The following is a 26,548-nucleotide window of genomic DNA, read 5'->3' on the forward strand; positions in this document are numbered from 1 at the left end:
ACTTCTTGGATCGCACTGATTGTGTTCTCATTCTTCTAGAACACTGGCTCGTGTGGAATTGTTTTTTGTCTTTTGCTGACTTAGATGCTGACATTTTAGAATTGGAGGAGCATGATGATCATTTTCTTTAAAAAATTTTTTTAAATGTTTATTTGTTTTTGAGACGGAGACAGAGTGTGAGTGGGGGAGGGGCAGAGAGAGAGGGAGACACAGAATCTGAAACAGACTCCAGGCTCTGAGCTGTCAGCACAGAGCCTGATGTGGGGCTCGAACCCACGAACCGTGAGATCATGACCTGAGCCGAAGTCGGACGCTCAACTGACTGAGCCACCCAGGCTTCCCCAGATGATCATTTTCTTAATCCTGCTTTATCGCTGGTCATGGATTAATAACGGAATCCTTTCTTGTATTTTTGTTAGGCCCCGGCACTGTGTTTCTAGACGGCTGAAACAGCACCGAAATGCAAAGGCCACATCGCCATTTAATGCTTCCCCTAAAGTGAGCTATCCTAACCATTACCAGTAAAAAGGGAAAATCTTAAACCTCTCCCTTCTTACCCTGTGGAACTTTCACATAGAGATCGGTATTGTTGTGTACATTTAAAGTTTAAATTTGTTAACGTAAGTTCAGAGCTGTGACTTCATCCCAGGTCAACCTAAAACCCAAACCACTAGCGAGTGTAATCTTTCTCGTTTTGTGCCAAGTTCTGCCAATTTAGCTTAAGTAGCTTTGTGATTCTCCAAGTCGCCACTAGATGGAGACCTTTTTTTTTTTTTTTATCATCTTGGTTAATCTCAAATGAGTTACACAGTTGGTCCTTGTATATTCGTGGTGTTGTATTTGTGAATTCTGCAGATTTGCCTACCGGCTAAAATTTGTGACCCCCCCCCCAAGTCGGTACACGGAGCCCCTTCCCTGTCATTCGGGGACATGGGCGGAGGGGCAAAGACTTTGATTCTCCCAACATGCGGGTGGCCAGCTGAGCTTGAACAAAGGGATGCTCTGCCTTCTGGTTTCGGCTCTCACACTGTCATCACATGTCTGTTTCACGGTCTGTTTAGTGCTACTCTGGCAGTTTTGCGCTTTCTGTTGGTGACTGCACCATTTGAAATGGCCCCCAAGTGTAGTGCTGAAGTGCTAACTAGTGTTCCTAAGGGCGAGAAAGCCGTGATGGGTGTCTGGTGGGGAAAGGACGTGTATTAAGCCGCTTCTTTCAGGCATGAGTTGCAGTGCTGTTGGCCACAAGTTCGGTGTTGTAAACCGACAACGCATATAGGGTGGTGTCTTCAACACACGAGTCAAGATTATGTATTGAGTTGTTTACAAAAGTATCGCCACTAGAGGCTCCTGGGAATCTACCCCCTGTGTGTCCTCTAGGAGCGGATGATTCAGTCTCCACCAATTTGGCGTCTGTGGAGACTTTATAGACCGTAAAACTACCACGAGTAAGAGAACCCACTGCACTTTCTCCGGTCTTCGAGCTCAGATTGTCCTCCCGGCTTTTGTGCAGGCTCAAACAAATTCCTTCCAACCCCTTCCTCTCCCAATTCGTGTAACTGTACAGTGTCCTTTCACTCTTCAGTTCGTTGTCCATAGTAATGTGAAAAGTTTTTACAAAGAGGGGAGAATTTTTGTGTTAGGGGAAGTTGAACAGTGGCCCAGAATGGACGTGTTGGAAGAACCTGACCATCGGAAGAGAGGAGCCTTTTTGCTTTCTGGTATTTTTGACATTGATGCAGGCTTGTCCTCCGCATCAGTGAAAAAATAATGGAGCGTTGAAGCAAATAATTAGATCTCTCCGTACCCTACGTATTGTAGTCAAACGGATTGCTGTTACTCTTAGTTTGTAAAATGCACCAAAATTTATCATAGGCCATTCTCACACCAGCGCACTGTCCTCAACGTGGCTGGGTTTGACATGGGGCTGTGGCTTGCCTTCCGCAGGCTCTGCAGCTCGGCATCCCAGACTGTTCTGTGCTATTCTTGGAACATCTTTGCCTGCATATTTTTTTCTGCCATCCTGTGTGCGGTGGCCTGGTCCCTCTACCCAGAGGAAACCCTGTGTTGAAGTAGGAGACAGCCCATCAAGTGGGAAACCCTGAGCAGTAGTAGAGCCCTACCGTGATGGAAGTCTCTGGGGTGAAAGTTCTGCAAAAGGGTTCATTTTCTCCGGAAACAAACACAACTTCACAGACTGACATACCGTTGGGTTTCTGTGTCACAGTGGGAAGAACACCCGGGAGTTGGTTTAAATCATTCACTGGTGTGATTTGAGTTAATCTCTCTGAGACCATTTTTTCCTGTATACATTGGAGGGTCAGGGGTTCCCCCTGTGTGTTCGGGAGTCTCAGAAACCTGTTTGTTGACTCTCCTAACCCAAGCTCAGCGAATGTCACAGAGACCCAGGTTTACGGGGACCAGCTGGGTCAGAAAGACCCATGTCACTGTCCAGTGAGGAGGGCTTGGGTGACCTTTCCGGTTCCTGACCGGGGACCTGCTTCGCTGACAGCTTTCAAGTCCCCCTCCCCCCTCCCCAGGCCCTCCCACCCCCGCCTCACATTTCTAGAATTGGAATCTCTGGCCTCAGAGAAGTTGATGTGATCGAGGCAGCCATTTTTACTTGTGGACTGACTGATCACTCCCACAGGAGGACTACGTTCCTGTCATTTGGGTTTTCAGACCTGACTTAGGGCACGTGAGACAGAGCCTCCGGTGACAGGCCTCTCCGATGTGGGCGAGTCAGTAGGGAGAAAACTGAGGGGACGCGACCCCTATCTACTCAACTTCTAAGGGAGGCTTCGAAAGTCAACTCAATTTAGTCCTTTTTGGATAAAGCAGCTGGGGAGGGGCGTCCAGAGCATCAGACCTGTCCAGAGAGCCCCCTGCCTCTCGGGAACCAGGAGGGTGACAGGTTCTGGGATCTTCTGGAAAAGAGGATTGTGGGGGAGGGGTGGGCCCTGGCTTTTCTCCTGCCGGAGTACAGGCTCACGCACGTGCCGTTCCCCCTTCGGGACGGCCCTGCTTTTCCCCTTCACTGAAGTTCCATCTATTGTTGCCGGACGCTAATTTTGACATACCTGATGTCCTTTCACTTGAGATTTCAATACTCTTCAGATTGAACACATCCCCTTTCCGATAGTCTGAGCAAATTCCTATGTTCTTTCTACCTCTCGTAATAACGTTGGAGAAACTACTTTTGGACCAGCCAGCCGGGGATTATTCTATTCACTTGGGCCACAGTGACTGGGACATAAATAGAAAGGGTTAGATCTACTTTGAACCGGTTGGAGAGCTACCATTTTTAGATTTTTTTTTTGTTTGTTTTTTTTGTCTGCTTGTGAGATGCCAGGTATTTTATCTGGATCAGAAATTATCCTCGTAGATATTCTAAGGATCTGGAGGTCAGCTAGGTGCCACTGGTGTCCTTTTATTTTATTTGTTCTACCCTTTTCCCGGGGACAAGGCTTCCCGGCCTTCCAAGCCCGACTCCTGTCCAGATTCCCCTGGTGGGTTCAGGAGCTGGTCTGTGGCCTTGATGAAGCAGTGCCTTCTGGGAAAGAGGGAGCCAAGGAGGTCCCCTAGAGAAGCAGTGCACCGAGGAAGTTCGGCGGATCCCTCTCCTTTGGGTCTTGCTCCTGTAGAATCATCCTGGTGCCCCAGGACTTCCTGACCCAGCGCCTCCCCCCTCGACGGGGGCGCGAGGAAGCCGGGGTCCGCACCCGAGTCCACCGCCGGCCGCAGGCGTCGTCCCTGACATGCGGCTTCACCCGGCCCCTAGCTTGTCGGGTTAGCCCGGCCAGAGTCCGGGGCCGACTCTCCTGCGGGGTCACTGGCTATGACGCTCTGCTCTCCGTGGGCCTCCACACACCCCTTCACTGTCTGAAGGATGATTTGGAGTCTCCGGTCCAGGGCCAGCAGGTGGGGCTCCGTGAGGACGGGGCTGAGCTCGTCTTCTAGCAAAGACTCCCGCATCACGTCACTGAGTCTGTAGTCGCCTTGGGCCAGCAGCTGCAGGTGCGAAAGCGTTTTCTTTTTTATCCTGGAAGGACGAAGTCAGAGGAGGCAAGTTAAGTAAAATGCAAAGGGAAAAGCCTGCCTGAGCTCGGTTCCCCGCAAGCAGCTGTTGTAGCTGATGTCCTGGGAGCCGCCTTCCCCGGGGTCTTTTCGAGCCCATTTTCACGAAAACCAGGGAAAAGGAAATAAGCCACATTGAATGGCATCTCAAGGAGATTTAAAGCCAACGAGAGAAGCTTCCGGCAGGTGACATGATGAGGACGTTCGCCACCTCCAAAGCCAGCCTCCAGGTTGTTCCTTGCCAACGTTATACGATTTCTCTGTGTCAGGTTCTTGGAGGGATGGCAATGGGGTGGAACCAATCCGGGCTTTAGGAATTGGACTGCTTCGTATGTGGGGATCCGACTTGCACTCAGATGTGTAAGCAGCTTAATTGTCCGACTGGCTTTCTCAACAGCCACTGCCTGGCCTGAGGAGGACAGGGAGGGATGGAGGGAGGCACGCTTAAGTGAAGCTAGGAAGCAGATAAAGAACATGCTTCGCTCTGAGTTTCCCAGCCGGAAATGAAAGGTGGTTTTGCTAGGCGCGCGTCCCGGGATTTCTAGTTAGATCTGGATACCGCACCTGAGCAGGTGGGCCATTTCACGAGCCTGACCTGAGCCCCGGAGAGGTGTGGAGGTGGGTTAGACATTCTCTAGAGAATGGCGGCCGCACAAAGTCTAACTACCTCCTTTCAACCTGACGTGAGTTTATGGGACTTTTTTTTTTTTTTTTAAGATTTTATTTTTAAGTACTCTCTACACCCAATGTGGGGCTCGAACCCCCGACCTGATCTGAGATCAAGAGTCGTGTGTTCTACCAACTGAGCCAGCCGGGCGCCCCAAGTTTATGGGATTTCCATCAGGATCTTAGACCTGTGAGCAGGTAGTAATCTGAGCTTCTGTGAGTGCTGAGCGAAGCAGAGATGTGATTAGTCCCGTTGAAGACCCAGGCTTTGCAAGAGTGAGATCTCTGAGTGGGCTAAAGATTAAAGTGGGCAGCCGGAGGGTTTGCAAGCCTTGAGGTCCTCAGTCATCCTATGCTGAAAGGTGAAAGAGGCTGTTGCTGGGGACGGTTCTGTGGCTGTACCAGAAAGGAGGTCATTCCCTTCATCCTTCCCACCGGCGTCCTAGCGCACACTTGACACCTTCAGAGCGTGAGGAGTCGCGATCGTGACCTGCCCCGGAGCTGAAAGCTTACCTGCAACACTGGGACAGCGGTGACAGGATGGAGAGTTCGTCCTGGGAGTGTCGTCCAAACCTGGAAGGGGACACGGGCTTTCAGGGTGGCCTCCTTCTTAATGGTTGCCTCTCTCCTCTACCTCAGCCTTGTGTTGACTCACAGCCCTGGGGTAAAAGGCCGGGGATCGTGTGGCTTCCTCTCCAGCCCCCTCCTCAATCAGCTCACAGAAGCCTCTGTCCAAAGATGTGCCTTCATTCGTTCATTCGCTCATTCATTCCCTAACTACAGGGGGACCAGGCACTGAGGATGAACCGTGTGTTCTGCCTCCAAGACTGAACCACGCGGTAAAAAAAAAAAATACGGAAAACGTGAGTCTGTTTCACTAACGCTCCCGGGTAGGAGGCGACTCTAGCGTCACTTAGCAAAGAGGAAGAGGAAAAGGAAGTGGAAGAAGTGGGGCAAGGCGGCCGGGAACGGGACAGGGGAAGGGCCTCCCGTTTGCCCCGGGCAGCCGCACCAGGGCCACGGCCTTGGCCCACTTACCCTCTGGCGTTGTCAAGGTGAATAAGGAACCCGTCATCCCCAAATTTGGTGAACATCTCGTAATGGTGACGGTCCATGTTCCCTGTGAAGGAGGGCAGACGCTGCGGACCTCTGAGCTCTCCCGGGCACGGAGGCCTGTCACCGGCTGAGGCCGGACTCCGAACCCAGGGCCACAGGCTGTTTCCCCGGGGTCCTGGGTGGAGCCGCAGAGGGAGAAGGGAGCCAACCCAGGCAAGCAAGCCCTCCGGTGGGCCGTTCTCACACCGCGTGCCTGCCTCCCGAGTGACGTCCTCTCTGAAGAGGGGAGCGTGGGAACTTCTGCCGTCTGGGACCTGGCCGCTCCCCAGCTCACTCAGTCCTCGCGCTCCAGGCTGCAACTCTTCCGCCCAAGGTCACGGCGAATCCCAGCCCCAGAGCGGGGGGGGGGCGCCGCTGCGGCCCAGGGCCCGAGCCCGGGGACCTACCTATCAAGAAGTCGAAGATGGCCATGTCGATGATGTTGAGGAGACGGCGGCTGCTGTTGTATGGGTAGATCTGTTTCACCGTGTCGCAGTACAACGGATTGACCTCCCACCTGAGGGGGAGAAGAAGTCCTGGGGCTGGAAGAGCCAAGATGGCAAGGTGTTGGGGGTCCTTCTCACACCTCCCCTCGCCCCCTCCAATCCCTGCCTCCCCGATCCCACCCTGGGCTGCCGGCAGGTCCTGGGCATGCGGGTGGTAGCTGGGGACACAGGAGGCCCCCGGGCAAAGATGTGGGGGGGGGGGGTGGGCTGCAGACCCCACATGGGGCGAAGAAGGTTCTGGGTCCTGAGCATCCATTCTGCTGGGCGCTATACTCCTGGCTGGGATACCGCGTGCCAGAGCCTGCAGCTCCTGTCACCGAGCCTCCTGGACCCTGGCCCTGAACCATTCGGAGCCCCCCTGCCAGGCCCCCAATTCTCTGTCACCTCTCCCTTTCCTATGCTCCTCTGCTAGAATGCCCCCTTGTCCCTGTCCATCTGCTGGGCTCTGACCCTGCCTTCACGAGTCCCCGAGGATCTGTCCTGTCCTCCAGAAACCCTTCTCCACTCACTTCTCCTCAGCAGTGGCTGGACGGATGAACCTATGCATTCCATCACCTGCTAGAAACTGAGCGCCTGCTGTGGGCTTGGCCCTGGGGGAGCAGCCAGAGGGAAGCAGGCGTCCCTCCCCTGGGCTCCTCATGGGCTCGTGTGTATGACAGGCAGCTGTAGCACCGTGTTTTCATACTCAGGCTTCTTGTCTGACCACCCCACTAGGCTGGGAGCCTCCCGAGGGGAGAGCCTGGGTCTTTTTGGTTTGCGTACCCCCTGGCACCCAGTACTGGGTGCACAGTAGGCTCTTTGTAACTGAATCCATGAGCGAAAGGGGGAGACGAGGCACAGCTGGTTCCAGAATCCATGCCAGGCAAATGGTCGGGGGCAGCTTCTGGGGTCCAAAAGCCAGGCCAGCCGCCAGGCCTTGGGACAGGGGCTATAGCCACTGTCAGGGACAAGCCTGGAGGGCCGGGGGCAGGGCACTGTGGCCAGGGGCCAACTCACTCCTCTTTTCCTGCCAGCGAGTAGGAGCGGATCCAGGGGTTGGGCACAGACAGCCTGGGGGCCAGGTTGAGGGACGGCAGGAAGGCGGAGAGGGAGCCCTCCAGCAGGTGCGGGTTACCGCAGACGGCGTATTCAGTCTTGCACATGTATGGGCACTTGGCAAAGAAGCACACGTTGCTGGCTGGAGGGTGCGGAGGAGAGAGAGGACTAAGAGAAGGGGGCAAGGCCATTTTGCAGCGCCCCCCCCCCCCCCAAATCCTCTAGGAGGGAAGGGAAACCCTGAACTCACAGCTTGGGAAGAGGCAGAAGAAGAAGAAAATATTGCATTTCCAGATGTCAGGGCTTGTGAATGCTTTTTTTTTTTTTTCTATTTATTTATTTTGAGAGAGAGACAGAGCCAGCGGGGGAGGGGCAGAGAGAGAGAGAAAGAAAGACGGGGAGAGAGAGAGAGAGAATCCCAAGCAGACTCCATGCTGTCAGCTCAGAGCCTGAGGCAGGGCCCGAACCCACAAAGCATGAGACCGTGAGCTGAGCCGGAACCCAACAGTCGGACGCTTAACCGACTGAGCCTCCCAGGCGCCCCGTGAATGCTTTTAGACTGGGGATGCTGGGTACCAATTTTCAAATGTCTCAGGACAGAGGAAGCGTGGGACCCCGCCTCCCGGCATGCCATCCGTGTGATTAGAATGCTCTTTGTTTGCATGGGTAACATCTGATGCCGGGGAGGCTGGCGCTGTAGCTCACGCCCACACAGCCTGCTTGGCATCTCACACGCGTGATGCTCGGGGGCACCAGGGGGGAGCGTCCGGGGGCAGCATATACCCATCCCGGTGGCAAACCCTGCTCCGGCCAGTACTCCACCTGGAGAGACGAAGAAAACACTCTGCAGGATTTCATTCTTGGTGACCTCTAGGATTTCCTTGGTGACATTGACTAGCCTCCCCACTGTGGGTGGCACTCGCCGGAAGTCCAGAATCCTGAAAGAGACAAAGCCTTGCTCAGGGAGGGCGGTGGTGGCCCGTTGGACGTCGACTGCCATTCCCGACCACGGCCAGCCGAGGGCGCTCTGCGCTACTGAGCTGACCGTGCCCAGGGCAAACCCGTATCGGAAGGAGTGGAAAAGGAATCCCGATGCCGGCAGGCCTCCTGGGCAAGCCTTCGCACAACGCAGGCCGTGTCCTAGGTCAGAGCTTCTCGTAATTCCATGTACGTAACGAGTCACCTGGCATCTCGCTCACTTGCAAGCTCTGACTCAGTGGGTCCAGGGGGGAGCCCAAGATTCGGCATTTGTGAAAAGCTCCCGGGTGGTGCCCCCTGGCGGCCAGTCCACAGAACACACCTTGAGTAGCAATGCCGGGCAGATAGGAGGGGAGGAAGTTTAGGACCGCGCTTTCACCTTTTAACATCGTTTAACTTTAAGACTCCGGGGGTACATGGGGGTGAATGCCTTTTCCCCGTCTCCAGAGCAGGAAACTAGAGCAAAGGGCAAGGTCAGCTCCAAGGTGGCAGCCTGAGCCTCCTGGCAGGGTTAGTTTTCTCTCTAGGTCATTCTTATTACCTTAGAGACCTTGTGTTTTTCAGTGGTGGGGCTGAGTGAGGAAACGCGTTGGGTTCAAGGGCAACACTGAGGTTCACGAATGACCGGGTGCCAGAAGGAAGAAATGCCAGGGGCTTGCCACCTGGGGGTCTGCCCAGCGCCCCTCTCTGGCGGTCAGCCCTCCAAGTCCACGCCACGTCCCCGGGGCCCGGCCCTACCTGTCCAGGTGGAAAGCTGCAATCTCAGCGTTGTGTCTCTGGAAGTCGATGAAATAGAAGAAGTCGGCGGGTGTCTCTTCATGTCGCTGCTGTCTGGAAGGAAGGGAGGAGTCACGCCCTGGACTCAGACTTCAGCGGGAGCCTGAGAAGAGAGCTGAGAAGCGTGATCGCAGGGAAGGGGAAACATGCTTTCATGCTTTTAAGGTCCGTGTGCATGACGGAGCGGGACACCACGGTCGGCCTGCGGCTCCCTGGGCCCGGGGCAGACCTGCAGGATTCTCCCCGGAGCTTGTCCGGCAGGCACTCCCCCTACCAGGTCTCCTGTTTGAGCAACTTTGGAGACAGCGGCTGATTCTTTTAAAAAGTAGTTGAGTCCAGGGGTGCCTGGGTGGCCTAGTCGGTGAAGCGTCCGACTTCGGCTCAGGTCATGATCTCCCGGTTTGTGGGTTCGAGCCCCGCATCGGGCTCTGTGCTGACGGCTCGGAGCCTGGAGCCTGCTTCGGGTTCTGTGTCTTCCTCTCTCTCTGCCCCTCCCCAACTTGCACCTGTGCACTCTCTCTCTCTCAAAAATAAATAAATTAAAAAAAATTTTTTTTAAAAAGTAGTTGGGGGGCGCCTGGGTGGCGCAGTCGGTTGAGCGTCCGACTTCAGCCAGGTCACGATCTCACGGTCTGTGAGTTCGAGCCCCACGTCGGGCTCTGGGCTGATGGCTCAGAGCCTGGAGCCTCTTTCCGATTCTGTGTCTCCCTCTCTCTCTGCCCCTCCCCCGTTCATGCTCTGTCTCTCTCTGTCCCAAAAATAAATAAACGTTAAAAAAAAAAAAAAAATTAAAAAAGTAGTTGGGTCCGGAAGAAAGACAGACATCCTTCAGCAGGTGTAAACAGAAGAGAACGAAAGCAGCTGGCACAGACCCAGGTGTCAAGGGTTAGGGGTAGACGAGCAGGCGGGGTGGTATAACAGGAACAGTGCCCTAGGGTTATTATATTTAAAAAAAATTTTTTTTTAACGTTTATTTATTTTTGAGACAGAGAGAGACAGAGCATGAATGGGGGAGGGTCAGAGAGAGAAGGAGACACAGAATCCGAAACAGGCTCCAGGCTCTGAGCTGTCAGCACAGAGCCCGATGCGGGGCTCGAACTCACAGACCGCGAGATCATGACCTGAGCCGAAGTCGGCCGCTCAACCGACTGAGCCACCCAGGCGCCCCGGGTTATTATATTATAGTTTAGTACAACTGATATTGAAGAACAGAGAGGGTTCAGGTCTTAGGGTGACAAGGGTGAGTAATCGAGCCTGTCCCCTCAGAGAAACCTCAGTTGGTTCCTGAGAGTGAGCCCAGCCAGAGGCTCAAGGGAGGCTGGTGCAGAGGAAATTGATTTATGTACATTTTAAAATTTCTAACGGATTCCTGAAAAGCGACAGCCTGCCTGGGTGTGACGGGCCGGCTGGCGTGTGTGTTCAGGAAGGTGCCTCGCGGTCATCACGGGCAGCCTGGGTGACCTGCCTCGACGCTAAGATACAGAAGGACGAAGACCTTTGAGCAATCGTATCATCCATCGTGTGGGACCGCGAGAGAGCTGCAGAGGCCATCCACAGGTAAATAAGCACAGTGTTGCAGAAAGCTGTAAACACACAGCCCCAGCAATTGAAATAGTGACGTGCGCTTTGCCAAGAAACACAAGTCCTAGAAACCACAGCGAGAGGCTGCCCAGAAGCAGGGATTCTATTTAAAAAGGGCGCAGCCACATTTAGTGGACCGGCCTCGGTGCCCAGGCCTGCCCCGCATCTCCTCACCAGCGTTGCCTCTGGATGTCTGGGCAGCAAGGACCGTCCGTGTGTCCCAGTCTCCAAATTTTAATTCCTGAAGAATATCCAGAAGAATACATCCAGGCATCCATCCCTAAGATTACACAATCTTCCGGCCCTTTCTAGAATTTTCTAAAGCATCTTTTCCCTGTTTTTGTAAGGCATATCTAGATGTGATTTTAAACTTGAAAATCATTTTTACCTGGGTGCTTCTCAGGCTTCGGCAAGCGCTGACGTATTTCTCAGTATATATATTGCATATATCACGTGAAAAATATAATCTTGAATTATGGTCAGAATTGAAATCATCTGAAGACGTTTTTAATAAGGGACAATTTTTTTTTTTTTTTTACTGTAAGTTACATGTAGAAATAAACGCATGCTTTTCCAAGGAAAACATTTTTAAACGATGCTGTTTGGGTTTGGACTAAATTGCGTACAGATGCACATTTGCACTTTGTGTTACGGTGTTAAGAATAGACACAATGTTGGAAACTTTTGCGTTAGGCTCAGAGAGATAACCCTGTTCGTTTGAACAGTCTTTGTATTTTGTTTGTTAAGTGACGGGGCAGGCAAGTACTTCCTGTTCTTTCCTGCAGGAAAACGTGGCCCGTGTGAGTGGTTTTCGTCCCCACGTATAAAAAGTCACAGTGAACCTCATCCGCTCTATATCGGCTTTCGTTTTAAAAGCTCACAGCCATACTCATGTGCCGGATAAGAATTCTGCTCTGAGAATGCAACTCGTGGAGCCGATGAGGTGAGGTGAATTTGCAGATTTCTCATCGGTTTTTTAGTTTATTTAGAGAAAGAGAGAGCCGGAGTGGGGGGAGGGGCAGAGACAGAGAGAAAGGGAGAGAGAGAATCCCAAGCAGACTCTGTGCCATCAGCACAGAGCCCGACTCAGGGTTTGATCTCACGAACCGCATGATCGTGACCTGAGCCAAAATCAAGGGTGGGATGCTTAACCAACTGAGCCACCCAGAGGCCCCAGTTTATCACTGTTTTTATGCTTCTCTTTAATGCCTCGTGTTTCTACATCCGCATTCCTTCTGCCTCCTCTCTGTAACCAGTGCTCACCTCTGAGCCTGCGCTCACCCTGCATGACTAACCATAATAATCGTTTAAAGCCCTGTAATTCCCCAAACTTGGTGGCTCTGTGTTCAGCCGAGTGGTGCGACAAAGAATCACCTGCCTTCTCCTGGAGCCTTGGCTAAACCAGCCAGGTGTGCTCGCTGGGATCGCTCCCTTTAAAAAGGAACACACAGGGCGCCTGGGTGGCTCAGTCGGTTAAGCGTCCGACTTCAGCTCAGGTCACGATCTCGCGGTCTGTGAGTTCGAGCCCCGAGTCAGGCTCTGGGCTGATGGCTCAGAGCCTGGAGCCTGCTTCTGATTCTGTATCTCCCTCTCTCTCTCTCTGCCCCTCCCCCGTTCATGCTCTGTCTCTCTCTGTCTCAAAAATAAATAAACGTTAAAAAAAAAAAAAAAAAAGGAACACAATTTTCCCCCAGTATTGCTCACTGGGATCGCTCCCTCTAAAAAGGAACACAATTTTCCCCCAGTATTTTATATGCCTGAATACGAGATGAGATCCCCTCCCAAAACTGTCCCTCAGAAAAATGAACTTCTCTATACTTGATTCCTTGCCTGTTCTCAAATGACACAGCCTCCTCTTAACTTATTTTGTCGGGGATAGACTCCTTCAGCAGAGATGCCTCCATTTTTCGTTGGGTTTTATTACCGACAGAACTGGTTAAAACAGACTGGTGGCAGTGAAGGGTGTGGAACTTAACATTCTTTCAACATTGGCCCTCAACTTGACCCTGGTGACGATGATGATTGACAATAAGCATTTTGGATGAGTGATGGTTCGCTGGGTGGCTCAGTTGGTTAAGCGTCTAACTCTTGATTTTGGCTCAGGTCATGATCTCACAGTTTGAGCCCCATGTTGGGCTCTGTGCTGACAGCGTGGAGCCTGCTTGGGATTCTCTCTCCCTCTCTCTCTGCCCGTCCCTTGCTCGCACTCTCTGTCTCTCTTTCTCAAAATAAATAAATAAAATTTTTTTTGGATGAGCGAAAAAGAGTCTGGCAAAAAAGGATGAGGCAAGAGTCTGGAAGGAACAGGCAAGATTTCTACGAATCTACATATCGTTTTATAGGATGGGGTCTTTTTCATCAATAAATTAAACATAGGCAGACATTCACTTGTTTCATGTACCTCTCTGATAAGTTACAGGTTGAAATTGACCAAATAACTAGGTGTTTGGATTCTCACACGGGAGCAATGGAGGATCCCCTTATGTAGCAGCGGTTCCCAAGGTCGTCTGGCCTTGGGATCACAGGGGGAGCTCCCAGACCAGTCCTAGTGGACTCCCGGAGGGTGGGACTCAGGCATCAGGCTATTTATTTATTTATTTATTTTTGAGACAGAGAGAGACACAGCATGAACGGGGGAGGATCAGAGAGAGAGGGAGACACAGAATCGGAAACAGGCTCCAGGCTCTGAGCTATCAGCACAGAGCCCGACGCGGGCCTCGAAGTCAGGAACCGTGAGACTGTGATCTGAGCTGAAGTGAGACGCTGAACCGACTGAGCCACCCAGGTGCCCCAGGCATCAGGATGTTTAAGGGTCCCCAAGTGATCCCAGTGTACACAGAAGCTCTCTTTAAAGGGGTGTTTTGCCAAAGCAATGCACGTACTAAGGCCTGTCCATTGCCAGAAGGTTTGGACTCTAAGTCAGTCTAATTGGATCCCCTGGAAGACAGTGCTTTCTGGCAGAAAGCGTGACCTGGGTAACGGGAACCCCTCTTGGGCCATTTTCCCTTGTGCGTGTCATCTGCAGGAGGGACAGTGTCACCTCAAAAGTCCCCAGTCTTTGAGCTATAGACCCTTTGGGGCCAGGAATCCATACGCACCCCAAGCTCTGTCTGTAGACTGACTGCATAGTATTTCGCCCACACATCTGTGGCACAGTATTTTAAAGACATGTATCTGCTGTTGTTAGGAATAAAACCGAAATTAACGTAAAGGTGTAATTTTCTCCCTAGTACCTTTCTTCCTTGTCTAGTTTCTCAGTCATCTATAAAGTAGACTTTGTGAGGGTCCTGGGCCTGGAAACAAAAGTGGGGATCAAGTATAGAGGTGCAGTGGGAATTCTGCAAGCCAGCCGTCTGGGTTTGAATCCCAGTTCCGCTGCTTGCAGCAGGGAGGTTGGGGCAAGGTGGCCCCTCTGTGACAGTACCTGGCCCATAAGCCTATTGATGACCCAAGAGCCAATCAGGTAAAGCACGTGGCCTAGATACGAGCAACGGCCTGATCAAGACTGCCTTTTACTGTTTTTCATGATCACTAAAATGAGTTATACGCTTGGGCAGACTGCCCCCAAGAGAGCCCATAAAGGACTAGCTTGAAGGTTTTAGCCCACGTTTATTAATTTTTGGTCAAAACTCCCTTACGGCTGCCACAGCTGGACGTGGAGGTGAGGAAGGCAGTCACTTACCTCATGGGTTTGAACATGGCCTTCCCGAAGTCTGAGAACCTCAGAACCAGCTTGAGGTGGACCCCACTGGGTTTCACAACTGTAAGGGGGAGAAGGGGGGAGTTAACAATCCTTCTGGGCCTAACCTCGGGGCTGTGAGCCTTTGTTCACTCAAAAAAGCCAGCTGATTTCTTCTCTTGGCTCTTACTGAATAAGACCCCGAAGCCTAGCGTTTGCTTTCAAAACCTTGCAGGGTAAGGTCTAGCGTGTCAGGCCACGGAGAGTGGGTCCAGGGGCTCGAGACATTACTTTGTCTGCTGTCGTGGGAACAGGGCAGACAATGCGGGATTCCCCGGACAGACACTCACTGCAAACCCCAGAAAACATTTTCCTAAGAAGAACCACTGTCTTCCTCTTTGTACTTCCGTCCCAATGGATTCTGGCTGTGCTACCTGTTACACTGCACTGGGCAAGTCTATCGACATCTCTTTCCATTCGACACTGCATACCTGGGTGAGACAGGGTCTGGTGAGTAAGACACCTGCGGGGGCACCTCCGTCACCCTGAGCTGAGCGCTGCCTCCAGGGATGTCACGGAGCCCTTCACACGCTTTGCCCCATCCTGGCCTTGCTATAAGCCCCGTGACGGTTGGGACAACGACTTGCTCAGCCTTTGTCTTCTATCAGATGGCAAAGGGCAGGTGCTAAACTAAAGGAAAGGGGAGCCCCGGGCCCTACAAACTTTCTTCCAAACCTTTGTCACATCATGACTTACACGGGGATTTCCCTGGTGGGTAAGTATTGCCGTCAATGCGTGAGGTTACTCATCGCTGGCGGTGACTGGCCTGTGGGCCTCAGTGTCCGGCCCAGACCTGCCCACACTGAGGGCTGGGGATTCCGGTGTCCAGGCACGCCTGTACCCAATTCATACCACCCTGGGAGGGGCTATAGCTCACATTTATCTTTTTGATTCTTTTCATCATTTACCCCGGTGGGTCTCAACTTTGGGTACATTAGAAGCACCCGGAGGGCTTCAAAATTCTGCTGCCTGGGGATCACCCCATACAACTGAATTAAAATCTCCTGGGGTGGGGGGGAGGTCAGTACACGGTACCTTTTTTTTTAAATTTTTTTTTTCAACGTTTATTTTTGGGACAGAGAGAGACAGAGCATGAACGGGGGAGGGGCAGAGAGAGAGGGAGACACAGAATCGGAAACAGGCTCCAGGCTCTGAGCCATCAGCCCAGAGCCCGACGCGGGGCTCGAACTCACGGACCGCGAGATCGTGACCTGGCTGAAGTCGGATGCTTAACCGACTGCGCCACCCAGGCGCCCCAGTACACGGTACCTTTTAAAGCTCTCCGGGCAACTCTAGTACGGGGCCAGCTTGAGAACCGACGATGTTGTTAATTTCCAGATTCCGATTCAGAAAAGCAGAGCGGGGCCGGAAATTTTGCATCCCTTTTCTATTTTTATTTTTTTTAAGCAGGCTTCGGGCCCAGCGCAGAGCCCAGCCGGGGCTTGAACTCACAACCCTGAGATCGAGGCCTGAGCTGAGATCAATGGTTGGATGCTTAACTGACTGAGCCACCCAGGCACCCCGACATTTTGCATTCCTAGCGAGCTCCTTGATGATGCAGGGACCCCAGGCTCACCAGCGGGGCCTGGTAACTGTCCCTCTTAAAATCCCTTTTCTTTTGTGTGGGTGGGTGGGTGGGGGAAAATGTCGCGTTCTCAGAGATTAGGCAGAGAGAGTCACGCTCCAGCTTCCGACCAGGAGTGGACCACGGAGTGGACGATGGGCCCCCCTGTTGTTGCCAAATCTTGGGGTTCACAGGGCTGTGGAGGGGAGGGGGCTGGACAGAGGCGGGGCCGGGCCACTTACTCTGGGTGCAGTCACAAGCCCCAAGCAGGGCTTTCTCGTCCTGACTGTAATCTGCAAAGAAGGAAAAGGGCAGTGAGACCATCCAGGCTTGTTCCTGGAAGAGCCCACCACACAGGGCCCTCGACTCTGGTTTAGACCGCAGTGGGGGAGACGGTGAGGCGGCCCAGGGGGCCCTTGCCCACTCAGCAGGGCACGTCCCGGGGCCCCAGCTGGCTGCAGCCTCCACCCTGCTCCGTCCCAGGGCCCGTGCCCTCTAGCCCTTCAGTGGGTACTCGAACAGCGCCTGGGTGAGTGAAGGATGCTAGTCTGGTCTCTGCTAGAAACTGGACTGTTGGAGTGCTTGAGAGCCCAGACCTGGGACACAGCAGGTCTGTGTTTGAATCCCAGCGCCACCACGGGGTCTTTGGCTGAGCTGATTAACCTCTCTGAGTCTCAGTTTCCCCGCCTGTAAAATGGCCACGATAAGGTCTACGTCACGTAGTCACTGTATGAAAGATCGTTGACAGGTTCCAAAGGAGCATCCAATAAATGGTAGCAAAACCACCATCCTTTAAGTGTGTGGAAACTCTTAGGGCTCTCTGATGGGGTGGTGAGGCGATCAGAATGAAAAGAGGTCTTTCAAAGGGGGAAAGGATCAATGGCTAGCCTTTTCTTCTTCTTACCTATCAGGTGTCAGAGTCAACCCTTTAAGATTTCACGCTAGAGCCCAGCCTGACATGGTTTACGCAGCTTCTCTGGGAGAAAGTCAAGGCGTCCCACAAGGCGACCCTGTGAGCCTCACCAGCGCTGATGGTGGGAGAGCGTCTCATGTCCTGGAGCAGTTGGCGGACGACAGGGCTGGACCGGGGGTACAGCCCGTGGCGGCTGATCCCCAGGTGGAACTGGATCCAGCTGGCGTCAAGTTGGAGCTGTAGTGGCGCGTCCAGGGAGGTAAGGTTGAGCTGTTCTTGGTACATCTTGTGCCGCCTGAAAGAGCAGAGAGAGTTTTGTTCTGTTTCAGCTGGGCTACGAGAAGGCAGAGACTTGCGAAAGCACCGTGTCTGGGCTCTCTATTCATTCTTTCATTCGTTCAGCAGCAGTATTAAGCGCCCACTGTGTACCCGGCCTTTTGCTGTGCTTAGGATACCTTGGCGGGGGGGAGGGGTGGCGGGGAGCAAAACGGGCACACACCTTCCTTGCCCGCCGAGGGCTTACAATCTAGCCAGTGCAACAGGTGCATGGTTACACAGTGTCATACACAAACACACAAATACCTAACTATAAACCATGACAACCACGGCAGAGGAAAAGAGTAGATGAGGACGAGTAAAATTGGGGACTTCCTCTAACTGGGGATCTCGGGGAGGTGTTCTGGGCCTCTCCTGTGCACTTTTCCATGGAAAAGTCTGTATGTTATATTTCCCCACTATTTTCTGACCTTCGGAGAGAAGGAAATGAATGGAGGGCAAGGATCCCTTAAGTAGAGACAGATTAGACAATAGATTAAACGATGAGTCATATAGGAAAAGAAGAATTAATTAGCCATTTACTGTTGGCCCACTCAAGAGCCTTTTCTTCTTTTTTCTTTTTTAAAAATTTTTTTTTTCAACGTTTATTTATTTTTGGGACAGAGAGAGATAGAGCATGAACGGGGGAGGGGCAGAGAGAGAGGGAGACACAGAATCGGAAACAGGCTCCAGGCTCCGAGCCATCAGCCCAGAGCCCCACGCGGAGCTCGAACTCACGGACCGCGAGATCGTGACCTGGCTGAAGTCGGACGCTTAACCGACTGCGCCACCCAGGCGCCCCTCAAGAGCCTTTTCTACCAGGGTACAAATAAAAACCAATGCCAGTGCCCTACGGAGGCCAAGAGTCTAGTTTGGGAGACAAGTTGTAGGTCTGTGAAATCATGGGAGCCAAATAGAAGGCGGTTATAAGTTGACTGCTAGATATGTGGCTCAGACTACCCCCTCGCTCCCAATATTTTGGAGAAGGGAGAGACTGGTCAGAGGAAGACAATCGGGGAGGAAGGTGGACTTCAGCTTGATCCTAATGAATGGGGGGCGTTTGGATTGAATGGGGTATTACAGGGGTGCGCGAGGAGAGGCCAGCGGGCGACAGGTGTATCTAAAGATTAGAGAGGGAGGCATTATTTCAACAGATGGTTGAATAAAAAGGTGGAGGCTTCCAGTTGGAAGGCAGGGCAAATTAGCATGATGTCACCTGGCGAGGAGACGCTGACTGCAGGGGAACGTGGGATTTTGGGGGCAGGGAAATGGTGCTCCTCTATGTGCATATTTCTCAAGCTGATGCCACACCTCTGAGGTCTGTGATGGGTTGGTGTGGGTTTTTAAAACATTTTCTTTGCTATGATTTTTGATTTCTGAATTCTGTCATTGTGAATTCTGTTAAGGATAAAGCATCCAGTAATGTAGCCGGGTCAACATTGACTCACTGTTTTGTAAAAAACATTTAATTACATATTAATTCATTTTGATTTTGGAGTTTTCCTTTTCGAGCCAACACATTTTTTTTTGTTCAGGTCCAGCGGCGTTTGAAAAGCTTTTGTGTATTTTAGGCACTGTGTCCACACTGCTAATGAACCCTGACCCACCGTCTTAGCTCAGATGCCCAAATAAAATACCACTGACCGGGAGAGTCAACAGCAGGCATTTATTTTCGCACGCTTCCGGAGGCCGAAGTCCAAGATCAAAATGTGGCCACGTTCTGATTTCGCCTGCGCCCCCTCTCGCTTTCTCTCGGCCTCGCGGATGGCCGCCTTCTTTGCTTCCTCACGTTGTCTTCTGTCTGTGTGCGAGCATCCCTGGCGTCTCCTGCTCTCATAAGGACACCAGTCCTATTGAATTAGGGCCCGCTCTATGTAGGAATCTTGGGGGGCGGGGACACAAATCGGTCCACAGTACTTGCCCATTTACAATCTTTGCGGCCAGTCGCCAGGAAGGTCCATGCCAGAAGGCTTTCCTCAACCCCAGCCAGGGGGTCAGGAGAGAGAAGGGGTGCGGACGGCGAGGTAACTCTACATGGACGGAACTTCCTTTCTGGACACATTTCTACCCATCTACAGAATTCAGTTAGGCTCACATCCGTCAGGCAGAGCTATGCGTTTCCATTTTCTCCTTTATCAGCCTCTCCGGGGGGCTAAGCTAAGTACCTGGCAGCAGTGTGTGTATATTGGCCCCCTCTGGCCACCGTAACAAAATTCTGCAGACCAGGCGGCTTAGCCAACGGACATAGGTTTCTTGCAGTTTTACAGGCTGGCAAGTCCAAGATTAAGGTATGGGCAGATTCAGTTCTTTTTTTAAGAAAATATTTATTTATTTATTTTGAGAGAGAGAGAGAGAGAGAGAGAGAGAGAGAGAACATGTAGGAGCAGGGGAGGGGCAGAGAGAGAGGTAGAGAGGGAATCCCAAGCAGGCTCCACATTGTCAGGGCAGAGCCCATCGTGGGGCTCGAACTCATGAACCTTGAGGTTGTGACCTGAGCGGAAATCAGGAGTCAGCCACTTAACTGACCGAGCCACCCAGGCGCCCCCAGATTGAGCTCTGGGTGAGGGTTTTTACTTCTTGACTTGCAGATGGCCACCCTCTCGCTGTGTCTTCACGTGGAGAGAGGGGAACCTCTCGTTCTCTTCTTGTAAGGATACTAATCCCGTCATGGGCCTCGACCCTCCTGACCTCATCTAAACCCCATTGTTTTCCAAAGACCCCCACCTCCAAATACCATGGCCGTGGAAGTTAGGGCTTTGACATATGAATTTGGTGGTGGGGGTGGGTGGGTGCAGGGGACTCACAAGCATTCAGCCCATAAAAGTATGAGCTTCATTTCTCCACCCTTAACTCATCCGTAGAGCACACTTACTTGACATGCAAGGGAGAGCACACTCCCCATCTAAAGGGGACAGCTGCCATTAAGTTTCAGCTAACAGGAGTCAGGTCTTGTCACTGTTCATTTATTTATTCATTCATCAAACATTTATTGACGGCTAGACGCTGATCTACATACTGGAACTAGGGCTGTGTACAAAACAAAGCGTTTGTTGTCAGGAAACTTACATTTTCCTGAGAAATCTTTTATTCTGAGTTTTCAAGAGAAGCTAAGAATCCGGATATTTTTTCTTTTTCTTTTTCTTTTTTTTTTTTTTTTTAGAGAGAGTGTGCACAAGCGAGTGGGGGAGAGAGAGACAGAATCTTTTTTTTTTTTTTTAACGTTTATTTTTGAGACAGAGCGAGACAGAGCATGAACAGGGGAGGGTCAGAGAGAGGGAGACACAGAATCCGAAACAGGCTCCAGGCTCTGAGCTGTCAGCCCAGAGGCCGACGCGGGGCTTGAACTCACGGACCTCGAAATCATGACCCGAGCCTAAGTCGGCCACTTAACCGACTGAGCCACCCAGGCGCCCCAAGACTATGTTAAGCAGGCTCTGCACTGTGGTGCCAAGCCTGATGTGGGGCTCCCTCTCATGACTCTGGGATCATGACCTGAGGTGGAAATCAAGAGTCAGACATTTAGCCGATTGAGCCACCCATGTGCCCCTAAAAATCCAGATTCTGATCACAATGTATAATCTCCTTTTTATTTTTTTATTTTTTTTTTCAACGTTTATTTATTTTTGGGACAGAGAGAGACAGAGCATGAACGGGGGAGGGGCAGAGAGAGAGGGAGACACAGAATCGGAAACAGGCTCCAGGCTCTGAGCCATCAGCCCAGAGCCTGACGCGGGGCTCGAACTCACGGACCGCGAGATCGTGACCTGGCTGAAGTCGGACGCCCAACCGACTGCACCACCCAGGCGCCCCTATAATCTCCTTTTTAAAACATGTTGACTTAAGATTTAAAACATCCCCAGGGTGCCTGGGTGGCTCAGTCGGCTAAGCGTCCGACTTCAGCTCAGGTCATGATCTCGCCGCTCGTGGGTTCGAGCCCCTCTTCGGGCTCTATGCTGACAGCTCAGAGCCTGGAGCCTGCTTCAGATTCTCTGTCTCCCTCTTTCTCTGCCCCTCCCCTGCTCACGCTCTCTCGCTCTCCTTCAAGATAAATAAACAGTTAAAAAAATTACAAAAAAATTTAAAACATCCTGTGTAGGCTGGGTATATGTAAAAACGGAACGCAGCCCGTACTTGAAGAGACACCTGCACTCCCGTGTTCACTGTGGTTTTATTCGCAAGAGACACGGAAGCAACTTCTATGTCTGTCAGTGGATAACTAGGTAAAGGGCGTGTGGTATATCTGCACCATGGAATATTATTCAGCCTTAACAAAGAAGATCCTGCCCGTGGACGGACTTCTGGATGAGGCCTGGAGGACACTGTGTGAAGTGAAAGAAGCCGGACACAGGCAGGCAGACACTGCACGAGCTCACTCATATATGGAATTTAACACAGTCCAACTCATTCATTGCAGCAGAGAGGGTGGGCAGGTGGTTGCAGGGGCTGAGAGGAAGGAGCACTGGGGAGAGCTTAGTCAAAGGCTACAAAGTTTCAGTTACAGGATGCGTTAAGTTCTGCAGAAATTAATACCCGGCAGTGTCACCACAGTTAAGGATACTCTAGTGCACGCTTGACATAGGCTAAGAATGTCGATTTTAAGTGTTCTCGCTACGTGCGCGCACGCACACAGGGTAACTATGTAAGGTGATGGATAAGTTCATTGGCTGCATAGTGGTGACTTATTTAACAATGTATCGAAATATGAAGCTCTGCCCCTTACACACATACAGGCTTTGTCGATTACACCCCACTAAAGCTAGAACAACAACAGCAACAACAACAAAATAACAAAATAGCACCCCACCAGTGTTCAGTGCCCTTTGCCGTTAAAGCAGATGCAGATGTGACCTGAGTCAGCACAGGGTGGTTTTAAGACACCCTGTCCCCCCAGCCCCATAGCTGTGGGGAAGTCCCAGCACAGAGCAGACAAGGCGAGGGAACTCTGTTATTTTAAGACTTTGGTCTGCAAGAGCAGAAGAGACAAAGACGGCTGAGACCTCTTGCCGGAGACAGCAAGCCGGTGGCAGCCATCCAGCCCGGGGTGCGGGGAGATGTGAGCCACTGTGATCGTTCTTCAACATGACCCGTGTCTTATGATTTATGACCATCAGGGGAGAGGACGCATTGTTGACCAGGTCTGTAGGCCTCCCGCCAACTTTTCCTTACGTTATTAACATTTATTTTTATTTTAGCGACTAGTCAGGCCAGACTCTGCGGCTCAATCTCAGTGGCCTGCTGGCCTCTCTTGGGAGTCTGGTGGAAAGATTGCACAGGCCGGAGCTAAGCTAGTCACCCCGAATCGGAGCAGCGCCCAGAGCAAGTTAGGAGGAAGAGCCTGGCCGAGGGGGGTCTGGGCACAGGGTGTGGGGTGGGGCGCTCCGGGCACAGGGTTGGGGGGGGTGGGGCGCTCCGGGCACAGGGTTGGGGGGGGTGGGGCGCTCCGGGCACAGGGTTTGGGGGGCGGGGCGCTCCGGGCACAGGGTTTGGGGGGCGGGGCGCTCCAAGCTGATGGGTTCCAGCCGCAGCAGCAGGCGGGGAGGCAGAGTCCAGAGAAGGAAAAACACATGTGGCAAATTGAGTGCAACTTCTGGACGAGGACAAATTCCTCTTTAAAGCATCCACGTTTACTGCTAGGTGGGGACAGTTGGTTGGCTCTCTGGCTTGTCATCCTGCCCTCGCCAGAGCCAGTGCCATAGCCTGGGGAGAAGGTGGGGCTGGAAAGAAAGGGTATCCTTCCTACTGCTTTTTTGTTTGTTTTGAATGATTAAATTAGGGCTGTTAAGGGTCATATCTTTTCCTTTCTTCCTTCCTTGCTTCCGTTTATTTTTGAGAGAGAGAGAGAGACAGAGCATGAGCAAGGGAGGGGCAGACAGAGAGAGGGAGACAGAGAATCCGAAGCGGGCTCCAGGCTCGGAGCTGTCACCACGGAGCCCGACGCGGGGGCTCGAACCCACGAACCGCGAGATCGTGACCTGAGCCCAGCTGGCACTTAACCGACTGAGCCACCCAGGCGCCCCCTTTTTTTAACCCCAAAAGGCACACCGCCAGCCTGCGCTCTGATCAGGGTTGTCAGTGGCAAGCATGAAAGCGGTGAGCATGGGGCGGCGTGAGGGGAAGGGGGGGTTACCTGCGTTCTTTCCTGTTTGTTATACTTGAAAAAAAAAGGTAGTCGTCTTCTAAAAAAAAGCAGGTCAATCAATATGGCAACGGTAAATCCCATTATGTTTTTGAAAAGATATAGCGCCTGGGTGGCTCAGTCGGTTAAGTGTCCCCCCCCCTTGGTTTTTGGCTCAGGCCGGGATCTCAGGGTTCGTGAGTTCGAGCCCTGCGTCGGACAGCATGGAGCCTGCTTGGGATTCTCTCTCTCCCTCTTTCTCTGCTCAGTTTCTTTCTGTCAAAATAAATAGACATAAAAAAAAAGGTATGTGTGTGTGAGTGTGTGTATGTGAAAGTGTGAATATGTGAGTGTGTATATGTCAGTGTATGTGTGTGAGTGTATGTGTGTGCATATGTGTGTATATGTGTGTATGAGTGTGTGAATATGTGAGTGTGAATATGTGTGCATATGTGAGTGTGTGAGTGTGTATATGAGAGTATGTGAGTATATGTGTGTGCGAGTGTGTATATGTGTGTGTGAGTGTATGTGTTCATATGTGAATGTGTGTATGTGTGTGTGAATATGAGTGTGTATGTGTGTGAATGTGAGTGTGAGTATATGTGTGTGCGAGTGTGTATATGTGAGTGTGACTATGTGTGCATGTGAGTGTGTATGAGTGTGTGAGCGTATGTGAGTATATGTGTGTGCAAGTGTCAGTATATGTGTGTGCGTGTGTATATGAGTGTATGTGAGTATATGTGTGTGCGAGTGTGTATATGTGTGTATGTGAGTGTGAGTGTATGTGTGTTCATATGTGAATGTGGGTATGTGTGTGTGAATGTGAGTGTAAGTATGTGTGTGCGAGTGTGTATATGAGTGTGTATATGTGAGTGTGAGTGTGTGAATATGTGAGTGTGAATATGTGTGCGTGTGAGTGTGTATGTGTGTGTATATGAGCGTATGTGAGTATATGTGTGTGCGAGTGTGTATATGTGAGTGTGTATGTGAGTGTATGTGTGTGTTCATATGGGAATGTGTGTGTATGTGAGTGTGTATATGTGAGTGTGAGTGTGTGAATATGTGAGTATATGTGTGTGCGAGTGTGTCTATGTGTGTATGTGAGTGTGTATATATGTGTGTGTGTGAGTGTGTGTGTGCGCGCGCGTGTGTACATCTGCTCGTCTTGGTTGAATACCTGGGCGCAGCCTCCATGCTTGGACTTTGCAGGCATCTGAATGGAACAAGTCCCGTCCTCTAGCAGCTCTGGGCCGGGGTCCCCCCATCTGCCCTTCGCGACACCTCCCTCCTGGGGCGTTGCGCACTCGCTCTGGTTTTGGCAAATGGGATCAGCTCCCCGCTATGCGGCCACACACCGCAGAGGGCTGGAGCTCGGCCATCTCATCTAACCTCCAGGTTCCAGTCAGGGCTCTGGAATTCATTCCCCACGTCCACAATTATTAGGGACTTTTTTTGTTGTTACTGTAAACACAACCACTCCCTCAACCCCATCTTATACGTAGACAACAGGAGAGATGCTTTTCTCCATAGTCTTCATTATTACTCAACATCCTTGCTTCATTTCCAGACTCAGAATTATTGGTTTGGTTGGTTGGTTGTGTTCTAATGTCTTATTTATTTATTTTTGAGAGAGAGAGAGAGAAAGAGGGAGGGAGAGAGTGGGGGGGGGAGGGGCAGAGAGAGAGGGAGACACAGGCTCCAGGCTCTGAGATGTCAGCACAGAGCCCGACGCGGGGCTCGAACTCATGAACCTCGAGATCATGACCTGAGCCGAAAGCTTAGCCGACCGAGCCACCCGGGTGCCCCTTAAATCTCTTCTGTAGAGACTTCCAAGGCCATGGTCCATTGTGACAGAAACCCTCACCCGTGGAACTCCTTCAAGGGCCATCTCAAAAGCCCTTGACTCTTGCAAATAAAGAAGAAACACAAAAGCAAAACATGAGGCCTGTTTCGGGCGACAATAACGGCAAAGGCAAAGCCCTCTCCCTGCTGGGATGAGGAGAGCGTGTCACAGAAGGGACATTAATAAGCACAGTGCAGCCGAGCGGGAGCTAATCAGGAGTGCAATGATAGAAAAGGACACAGGGTTTTGTGTCACAAAGACCTGGTTCTGCCTCCTACCAGCAGAGTGACCTTGAGGATAGGACTAGGTGCCATCGCTGTACTCACTGTACCTCCTCTGGGCCCATGACCCCCACGGGAGACACACATTCTTCTCCCCAATTTGCTAATGGAAAGACTGAGGACAGGGCATGGCCTTAAAAATAAATTTAGGCCTGGGGCGCCTGGGTGGCTCAGTCGGTGAAGCGTCCGACTTCAGCTCAGGCCATGATCTCGCGGTTTGTGAGTTCGAGCCCCGCGTCGGGCTCTGTGCTGACGGCTCCGAGCCTGGAGCCTGCTTCGGATTCTGTGTCTCCCTCTCTCTCTGCCCCTCCCCAGCTCATGCTCTGTCTCTCTCTGTCTGTCAAAAATAAATAAACAAAAAAAATTTAAAAAAATAAAATAAAATAAAAATAAATAAATAAATTTAGGCCCTCTGAGCCTCAGTTTACCCATTGTGCAAAATGGGGATCCTGACACCTACCTCATTGTATCATAAGAAATTAACTGCAGTAATATCCAGCCACAGAGAAGCCTTCAAAGAATGGTTGCTCTTTTTAATTCTTATTCTTATTCTTACTGTATAAAGACTGGAGGTCAGGGGCGCCTGGGTGGCTCAGGCTGCTAAGCATCCAACTTCAGCTCAGGTCATGATCTCACGGTCCCGTGGGTTTGATCCCCGCGTCGGGCTCTCTGCTTTTAGTGCAGAGCCCCCTTCAGATGCTCTGTCTCCCTCTCTCTGCCCCTCCCCTGCTTTCACTGTCTCTCTCCCCACCCCCCCCCCCCTCAAAAATAAACATTAAAAAAGCATAAAAAAAAGACTGGTGATCAGGTGAATAAGTTTTCAAAAATACGGTTGCAGTAGGTAAGGAGAAACAACCAGCTTTGCAAGCCAGAGCAAAATCCTTGGAACGTCCCTCGAGCAAGGGAGTGACATCTAGGTCATTTGTTGCATTAGACACTTCTATGTGCAATGCTTTGGCACATCCTCGAGGTCAGGCATCATCCACGGGACCTCAGAATTCTTCTGCGGTCCCTTGGTAGGCACACTGAGCGCTAGCTAAGGTAGCTTCGAGGCATTAGGGACAGA

General features: G+C 51.7%; 1 protein-coding gene across 3 annotated transcripts in view; it reads right to left on the reverse strand.

Annotated features, from left to right (window-relative positions):
• Window positions 1-3,407: 3,407 nt before the first annotated feature.
• Window positions 3,408-26,548, reverse strand: part of FAM20A (FAM20A golgi associated secretory pathway pseudokinase) — a 51,878-nt gene continuing 28,737 nt past the window's right edge. For all 3 annotated transcript variants that reach the window (XM_047831778.1, XM_047831776.1, XM_047831777.1), the window contains exons 2-11: window positions 17,039-17,223; window positions 16,258-16,308; window positions 14,395-14,473; window positions 9,093-9,185; window positions 8,199-8,314; window positions 7,338-7,518; window positions 6,243-6,352; window positions 5,779-5,860; window positions 5,254-5,313; window positions 3,408-4,039 (exon numbers count right to left, since the gene is read on the reverse strand). In XM_047831778.1, coding sequence (XP_047687734.1) covers window positions 3,775-4,039; window positions 5,254-5,313; window positions 5,779-5,860; window positions 6,243-6,352; window positions 7,338-7,518; window positions 8,199-8,314; window positions 9,093-9,185; window positions 14,395-14,473; window positions 16,258-16,308; window positions 17,039-17,213 — 1,212 coding nt within the window. In that variant the 5' untranslated portion in view covers window positions 17,214-17,223 and the 3' untranslated portion in view covers window positions 3,408-3,774. The remainder of the gene's footprint in view (window positions 4,040-5,253; window positions 5,314-5,778; window positions 5,861-6,242; window positions 6,353-7,337; window positions 7,519-8,198; window positions 8,315-9,092; window positions 9,186-14,394; window positions 14,474-16,257; window positions 16,309-17,038; window positions 17,224-26,548) is intronic.

The sequence above is a fragment of the Prionailurus viverrinus genome, chromosome E1 (genome assembly GCF_022837055.1).
Source record: "Prionailurus viverrinus isolate Anna chromosome E1, UM_Priviv_1.0, whole genome shotgun sequence".
NCBI classification, from domain to species: domain Eukaryota; kingdom Metazoa; phylum Chordata; class Mammalia; order Carnivora; family Felidae; genus Prionailurus; species Prionailurus viverrinus.